This window comes from Notothenia rossii (genome assembly GCF_949606895.1).
Source record: "Notothenia rossii genome assembly, chromosome: 9".
NCBI classification, from domain to species: Eukaryota; Metazoa; Chordata; class Actinopteri; order Perciformes; family Nototheniidae; genus Notothenia; species Notothenia rossii.
In genome coordinates, this window is record NC_136907.1 from 35755302 (window position 1) to 35764443 (window position 9142).

The following is a 9142-nucleotide window of genomic DNA, read 5'->3' on the forward strand; positions in this document are numbered from 1 at the left end:
GTGTGCAGCACATTTACATACTGCGACCTCAGACGGGAGCAGAATGGCGTCCAATAAGCCTGCAACTAGGACATGGTTAAGCACTGGCTTACCGTCAGATTTCAGGAATTGTCTACACTTCCAGATAGCCCCAAAATCGTGTACTACCCCGAAGGCATAACGTGAGTCAGTGTAGATAGTTACAGATTTGCCTTTTGCCAAAGTGCAGGCCTCAGTCAGTGCTATGAGCTCTGCTGCTTGTGCTGAGAGGTGGCATGGGAGCGGTCCGGAACAGAGGACAGCAGAATCTGAAACAACAGAGAAACCCACCCGATTAGTGCCCACAGGGTCGCGAGAGGCGGACCCATCAACATATAAAACAAGGTCAGGGTTGGTCAGGGGTACATCTTTTAAGTCAGGTCTGGGAGTACATACAATAAGAAGCTCGGCAACACAGTTGTGTTCGTCACCGTCTTCTGGGAGAGGCATAAGAGATGCTGGGTTCAGAGTGGTACAGCGTTTGACTTCAACATTAGGCATGTCTAGCAGGCATGTGTGATACCTAAGATAACGTGCAGCAGAGAGGTGTGATGTTCTCTGTTCACAGAGGATGAGAGAAACAGCATGTGGAACCAACAGTGTTAAAGGTGCATAACCTACAATGTCACGTGAGGAGTTGAGAGCTTTTTCAGCTGCAGCAACTGCACGGAGACATTTAGGCAGGCCAGCAGCTACAGTGTCCAGCTTGGAGGAAAAATAGGCAACAGGCCTCTGTTTTCCCCCATGATCTTGAAGGAGAACTGAGGTCATACACCCATCGCGTTCATCTACTGCCTGTGTAAAAGGCTTGGTAGGATCAGGCAGACCTAGCGTCGGCGGGGATTGGAGAGCCAGCTTCATGTTAATGAAGGCTTCGTCGGCTTCCGGCGTCCATATAAGGCGATCCGCAGGTTTCAAACCGGTGACATGCGTGATTGTACGGAGTGGCTGTTCGAGCGGAGAATAGTTAGGAATGAATGACCTGCAGTATGAACACATACCCAAAAATGACATCATCTGTCGCTTAGTGACAGGTTTTGGCAGAGCAGCCAATGATGCAATACGCTTATCTGAAAGTGTTTTTCCCTCTCCTGAAATGATGTGACCCAGAAATGTAACTGTCTTTTGCACATACTGAAGTTTAGACAAACTGGCCTTGTGGCCCTCAGCTGCGAGGTGTTGTAACAAGGAGATGGTATCAGCTTCACACTGTTCTGCTGTGGGTGCGCAAATCATGAGGTCATCAACATATTGTATGAGAGCGGTGCCTTTGGAAACTTGTAGAGAGGCCAAACTTGTACACAATGCTTGGTTGTACACAGTGGGAGATTCGCAGTAGCCTTGACACAAACGTGTGAATGTGTATGGCTTACCCTCATATTCAAATGCGAACCAAAATTGACTGTCTTTGTGTACAGGGACACTGAAAAATGCATTTGAGAGGTCTACAACAGTGAAAAAGGCTGCAGAGGCTGGAACCTGAGAGAGAATGAGATAAGGATTTGGAACGAGCGGCGCACGTGCATGTACGGCTTCATTTACAGCTCGTAAATCCTGCACAAATCTCCATTCGTCAGGAGGTTTGTCCCGGATCTTTTTAACAGGAAACACTGGAGTACGTACCGGAGAATCATTACATGGAACAATGACCCCTTGTTTAAGCAGAGAGGTAAAAACTGGCCGGATGCCATCAACAGCTTCACGCTTTAATGGGTACTGGGGTTGGTTTGGGCGGTAGGTAGACTTTGGGGTGATAACAATAGGTTCGGCAGAACGGATTAGACCAACATCATATTTGTGAGCTGCCCAGAGTGTCGGAGGCACATCTTTTAGCGCGGCAGGAAGCTCAGAAATATGAGAGTAACCTGAAAACACAGGCTCCCCTGGTCCTGGCACAGGGTTAACAGAATCATCCCCAATCAGAGCCAGAGTACGCAGCGCGTGTACATTACAGTTGACATCGTACTTAAACACATCATGTGACATAGAGTACATGATCTGAGGTGTGTGTGTGGCTGTCCAATCAGTAATAGATTCCCAATCTTTAACGAATGGACCCAAATCCCTCCATTTATCAGTGGGGCCCCTTGCTAGTGAAATGTGTGGGACCGCCCCTGGGATTTGATACAGCTGGTGTTGTGCGGGTGTGAGTGTGACAGAAATAGCGCTGCGCAGCGAGCTCCAATACATCGTTTTAAGCATGATTTCATCATTCACACATTCCAACAGAAACTGTTCATCATAGTATTTGCATTTATCATCAGAAACACTAGCAGTGCAATGCAAATGAGGAGCTTCCATAAACACAGCCAGTGAGGAGACACGCTGACGGGCCAAACGCAACAGTTTCTGAGAATCAGGAAATGTTGCCAGCCATTGATACACATACAACAATTCTTCGTCAAATGCGAGTTTTTGGACCATCATAGGAGATGGTCGTCTGACCTTTAGACCCTCATTTGTAGAAATGAGATCAAGGCCAAACCGGAGGATCAGATCTCTGCCCAATAAGTTTATAGGGCAGACAGATGACAGAAGAAAACTGTGTTTTACTGATGTGGGAAATGGATGGCTGGCATCACCGTTATCTCTACACTGAATTGGTACAGAAAACTTCTCCTTTACAGTCACACCAGCAGCTCCTATTGAGTGGATAAATCTACCACTAAATTTACAATTTGGCAAATCTGCCAGTTTTACCACAGAATGTGTAGCCCCAGAATCAACCAAAAATGTAACATCAACACCCATGATAGCCAGAGTTAGTGTGGGAAATTTCTTAAATGCTGTTTCAGTGTCATATTTCAAATATGTACCCTCTTTAACCACAGGCATGTTTTCTAATTTTTCTAATGTATCAATAGCTTGCATGATGTGTGTGTGTGTGTGGCACTTCCCTGTTTTGATGCTGCAGGCAGAGGTCCCGTCTCGCTCGACCGAATTCTCTCCTCTTCCTCCACCTCCTCCCGCAGACGATGTCAGTTTGAAGAATTGTCATTGTTTTGAGCAGATTGAGTGTCTTTCTTTTGGGTGTTCTTCGGACATTCAGCGATAAAGTGACCCATTTCACCGCAGTGGAAACAAGCACCATTATTGCCAGTGTAGTTGCCTCCTCGTCCTCTGCCTTTTCCTCTGAAACCTCCACGGCCTCGGATACCTCCCCTGCCTCTTTGGCCCCCCCTGCCACGGCCGTCTCCTTGGGGTTGGTGTGACCAGGCGGTTGTAACGGCTTGGACCATGGTCAGTTGGGCCTTGTCTTTTCGGTCGCGGCGTTTCTTGTCGTTTTTCTTCTTTCTCTATGATTTTTTTTTTAAGGTGTTCGGGCTGAGTTGTGTCCCCGTTTTGGGTGGTGTAGATGGAGATGCCCGAACAGGTGGAACTGCCTCTGCTGGATCCCCACCCATGGCACAGGCGTCCAGATGGTTTGGGTCTCGATACGACGGGGGAGGTGGATGGGCCTGAGGGTGGAACGGAAATCCGTGGTCGAGGAGAGGGTCCCTCGTACCTGTAAGAGACGGATACAGAGAAGTGGATGTCTGGTGGAATGGCTTGTGTGACTTCGGACAACATTTATTTCCCCTTTTTTCTTCACTTTCATCATCCACCTTTATTTTCTTTATTGCCGAGGCCAACTGCCTCCTTTCACGGCATTCTGCTTCACCCTGCAGTATTTTAACCACTTTCTGTGACTTTCTATCTTTTCCAACTCTTTTACTTTAATTGTACTCTTCTTTCTCATTCCATCTTCACACTCTTGTAATTTGTCCTTTATTTCATTTTTAATTTACTCAAAGATCCTCCCTTCGGAAATCCGAACATTTCCGTCCATATATTTAATTTAGACAGACTGCTTTCACCATATTTTGCTCGCATGACATCTACAATTGGGCCCTCAGGAGGCTCTGCCCCCTTACTTTGCTTTGTCCCCATGGAGAAAGTCTTTAAGTGTTACCAAAACACCCCGTGTTACCAAAACACTATTTTTCACCCGTCGGTGATGTGATATTTGTTCCTCAGTACAAATCACACAAAAACTGATCGTAAAACCTTTTACGACGGATATACCAAATATCCTACGGATATACCAAATATCCTACTTTTGAGCAACCCGCTTAATAAATGTCATGGAGGTTAATTACGTTTTACTTTTAAACAATTAGAAATTGTACATCTCACCAGATATTTTAGAGGAATTGAGTTCGTTGGATCTCGTGAAGTCAATCAGTTTCACTCAGGCGCTGGTCCTCTCGTCCCGTAACACTTTCTGTCGAGGTAGAGGAGAATCCGAGGATCCCGGAGCGACCACCAGCGTCCCTGGGTGTCCCCGATGGAGCTTTCAGAGATCCCACTCTTCTGACACCAATTTGTCGTGGATATTTTAAACTCTTCAATACTGTAAAGATGTACAATGAGAGTAATCAATAATAAACTGGTGAAAGCAGGCAGCGTTGTCTTTCGTTGGTTCTTTATTTGAAGCGCTTCAAAGGTACATGTCTCACAGAGTATAGAGTAGTCTGCAGGAGTGCACACAGGGTATAATGTGTGTGTGTGTTTTATAGAGGACTGATGCTGTGCAGGAGGTAATAAACTTAAAGACTTTGACAGAAAACTGTTATCTTACAATCCTCCCATAGGGAGGACCGCATTCTTCAGGTACGACCTTGGCGACCTTGGCGGGATGCTCCCTTGTGGTTCAACAGGTTGAGTTGCTCCAATACAATTTCTAAGCATAATATAATCATTTGGCTTTACCATATAAAGTAACATAAGAAATTGCCACTACAATCTAACATAGCGGGGTCCGGGGGCAAGCTCCCCCGGGAAGATTTATTTTTAAATATTGAAGTTAAAAGCATCAATCTGGTGCACTTTGAGAGCAACATGAAGAGATCTCTCAACACCCATATGAAACAGAACTGTAAACAGATTTACTTTTTCTTTATGGATATTTTACAATCACTTTCCTTTTAAACTTTATTCGTATTTCATACCTGTTTTTCATTTATTCTCTTATTTTGTTATAACTATAATGATCATATAAACGTGTGCCTCGGAAATAATTGTTTACATTAATGGTGAACAAAATGTTTGAGACCCACTGAGATAACACTGAGAGAGTCCTTTAGCTCACTGAGTCTCTCAGTCTGACAGGAGAGGACTCTCCTCCACTTTGTTGTTGAAAAAACTCCTTATATCCGTTAGCTTACCTCGCTAGCACCAGATGCTAACAACAACGATCTCCGGTACCGGTGCGCTCTCTCTCTCTCTCTCTCTCTCTCTCTCTCTCTCGCTTGCGCACGCACACAAAATGGCTCGTTCCACACACACAGAGCCGAGCTTTAATGAAACACAGAGACCCAGACGTAATAGTACTGTACTGTATCATATTATTTTCGAATCAATAATTTTCCAAATTATGATTTTTTTTTTATAACCATTTGTTTTCCTCCTGGTCTCTCTCCCCCTGTCATGCCTCTGCGCCCCCACTTTGGGAACCACTGACATAAGTGAAGTGAGAAACAATTCTCATTTACCATGACAACGTGGCCAAGAGGCAGCAAGAGAAGGCATAAGACATTAAAACAAAGGTACAGCTATTGCAATAAAACAACACTACACAGAATTGAGACATCACAATATATACAGTTGATACAATAATAAAGATACAGAGAACACATTAAAGGGCAGCTGCAGTAATCAGATATTGTTTCCTGCTGGTCACTAGCCGCGGCACACTGGCAGGAGTGACGGCTGAAGGACTTTAAGATTGAACAATTAAACAAAACTAATTAATTAAATTGCAGTTACCACATCTGATGCCAGTGGATCTGTCTGGATGACTACAGAATACATGTTACACTAATGTGTTGGACAGGGCACTGGTCACCTTGTATCTATGTTTTTGAAACGTGTTAAAATAACATGTGAAATCCCCCATCCTACTACTCCTGTGGGATGACATCAGTGATTGCCCTTTGAATGTAATAACTAAAAGAGGGACACTATTGAAAAGGCTGTGTGATAAATCTGGGTCATCTATACAGACCCTCCAATGCGTTCAGCAGCCCTGTGGTGGAGAAAATGGAAGACAACTATCAGATCCCTTCATCCAACCTTTGTCTGAGCCAGGCCCCCATCTGCATCTCTGTACCCAGCAGGTACCCCCCTTTTTTTCTGTATCAACGTTTCTATGGTGATAAGATAATAATGGTTGTATTGAGGTGAACTAGGATGCTGTCCCCTCTCTTCAGGCCCTTTGAGAGCAGCTCTTCAGAGCCCAGTATCAAGGAGAAAAAGCTCCAGCCCCCTGATCCTGGTGAGTCCTGCATACACTGTTTAACAACTAATACATCTATTATCTGAAGCCCCAAAGAGCGGTGTAGGATGAGTCCTGAAACCTGGAAGTGTGCATTTTAGCAATTCCGGTCCTCTTATCTGGAAGTCAACACTTTTTTTAACTTGTTTGTGGTTAGATGCCTGAAATATAATATGTGGTTAACACACGCTGAAGAGATTTCTACCCATTGGGGAATGTCTGAATCTTCGATGTGTTTTAGCAACAGTGGTTGCAATGACTAAAAGAGACTTGTTTATATCATAGCAGTGGAGGCGTGCTGTCATGAGACCGTGATTTAGTTTGTTTATAGCCTTGTTAGCTCTTTACATCTGGCGATTGCATTTACACCTCAACAACCTTAAAGCGGTGTTAATATGTGGAGGTTATTTTGCTAAACAGAATTTATGAGTATCATAAACGTGTGTTTGACACAGATTCTTTTCACTTGCAATATTCCAAAATCACTTTTGAAAAATACCATTGCTTATAGTCGAGGGAGCCCTTGTGGTGCTTAACTTCTGAGTCGGCCTCCAAAAAGATATCATCACTGCACCACTCTGTTACTCTGGGATCATTGGCATCTTCAAGAGGCTTTGCACTAGGCAGGATGAAAACAATGCTTAGAGTTCATCTGTACAAAGTGTATGTATGTGCCAGTGCATAACCACCATGTGAAACTTAAAGCATGTTCTCTGCTTCTCTTCCTCAGGTGGACCCTTTGAGTTGGTCAGGCAGGGGGTCTCACGGATTGCCCATAGTGCCCTCTGTCTCAACAAGACACCCTCCGACTATGACATCCTGCTGCCCCCACAAGGTAGCCAACCCCCACTGCCCTCGCCCAGCCAAAGTGCCCTTTCTCAGTCGTGTCTGAGCAGTCGACCCTGTGTTTTGTTACACCTCTCCAACTGTAAAATGTCACTCTTGTTACGTAACAATCCCCAGTGTCACACATGACCTATTGAGCTCCTCCAATGATTCTACGTGGTGAACGTCATATCTCAGGAATGCCTTGCAGGAATTACTTCCAATATGGCAGTAAGGTCCACTTGGACACAAAGATGAACTGATTAGATTTTGGGGTCAAAAGTAACTGTGACCTCAAAGAGCAACACAAAAATGTACTTGCTTATCATGCGATTTTACACAAATGTCTAATAAGATAAAATGATGAAGTGATGACATGTTTGACTGATATTGAGGTAGTCAACTCCTCGGCCGTGCACATTTAATTACATTTTCCATGGAATGATGGAATCTTCTTTTCAATCTGTTCCGCTGCAACCTCGCCCTATTGAAGTTGGAATGGATATACAGTACATTCTTACTGTAATGCTGTAACCAAACCGAAAAATTAAGTTTATAAAACAGTTGTCTGTTTACTCATTATTGGCATATGTTTGATGTCAGCATCACCTCTGGGTGTTGTTCACCCACAGCACTCTCTTGTCTCTATGAACCTGAAACACATCCTCTCTGAGAGACTTTATATCTCTCTGTGTTTGCTGTTGTGTTTCAGTATTAGAAGACCCCTTCAACAGCCACCCTCCATCCCAGACCCCCCCTCCTCCACCAGCCCGACATAGCTTCACCGACCTCCCATCCTCTACATCCTCATTCTACAACTTCTCCACCTCCGCCCCCTCTGCTGTAGCACAACCCCCCCGGCCCCCCTCTGGACATGATCACCTGCTATTAACCCCCGGTGAGCTGGAAAACTTGTGACGGTTCATTCGGATTTAAGATGTGTAAAATAACAATCTGGCGCATGTCCGTGTGTTATGCTAACCCTACATTTTTCACACAGCAAAACTTCCAGTTATAAACAGGCGTGTTTACCTGAGTGTCTCTGTGTGGTGTGTGTTGTAGACACAGTGTTGGACATGCTGAGCAGTGCTGCTCTGCCCCCCCTCAGACGACACACAGATCATGTGACAGGCTCCAGAGGCTTCCTGGAGTACGACCATCTGCCCGGCACTCAGGGTAGTTACCTCTCAGCACATGACCACATGAGGAAATGCACACACACGGCTTCAAAAGCACATGCCCACGTATTGATGAGTTCACTTTCACAAAATCAAACTTATTCTTTTCCATATTCCAAAATCACATCAAACCTTGGATTTCAAAGAATTAAAGTTCTGGAAGTTTGAGTCTTTGAAAGTGAAATTGTGCAATTCAAGGTAGAAATACTTTTTGGTAGCAAAGTAAGCTCTCTTAAAGTCTCATCAATGCATGAAGGAAGTCTGATTTGTTGAGACATGCAAAGTTTGTCCAAAGTTTTACTTCAAAATCCGTTCATTGTGTTTCAGTACTTTTATTTTCCAAAATGTCCCCTGTTTTTCCCGTGTCCCGGCACTGTGAGGAACAGGACATCAAACTCATGTTTGCAGTGAAAAGCTCAATATCTGCTTTCTAGCCATGCAGCACATTGATTACTTAATATTAAAGGTCTGTACTCAGAAGGTTTTGGAGATGTCCTCTCCTCTACTACCTAACTATAAACTTGTCCTTTACCACTTACAACACTCTCAGGTTTCTGCCTCTGTTTCCGATGACATGATTTCTCTCTCTCTCTCTCTCTATCTCTCTCTCTCTAAGTACTGCTGGACTGTTTGCAGGCCCCTGCCAGGCCCCCCAAGCCCCTGCCCAGGAAGATCCCTCCATGCATTCAGCCAGGCAAACCCCCCAGCTTGGAGTCAGAGAACGTCGACGCCAAAATTGCCAAGCTGATGGGAGAGGGTTACTCCTTTGAGGATGTGAAGCGGGCGCTGACGATCGCTCAGTACA

General features: G+C 44.7%; 1 protein-coding gene across 1 annotated transcript in view; it reads left to right on the plus strand.

The window, feature by feature from the left end:
- Positions 1-9142, plus strand: part of cblb (Cbl proto-oncogene B, E3 ubiquitin protein ligase) — a gene marked incomplete at its 3' end in the record, with an annotated part of 107396 nt that overhangs the window by 89618 nt on the left and 8636 nt on the right. Inside the window, exons 14-19 of the mRNA XM_079650960.1 lie at positions 6063-6176; positions 6270-6334; positions 7065-7169; positions 7872-8057; positions 8222-8335; positions 8954-9137. Of these exons, the coding sequence (XP_079507086.1) occupies positions 6063-6176; positions 6270-6334; positions 7065-7169; positions 7872-8057; positions 8222-8335; positions 8954-9137 (768 nt within the window). The remainder of the gene's footprint in view (positions 1-6062; positions 6177-6269; positions 6335-7064; positions 7170-7871; positions 8058-8221; positions 8336-8953; positions 9138-9142) is intronic.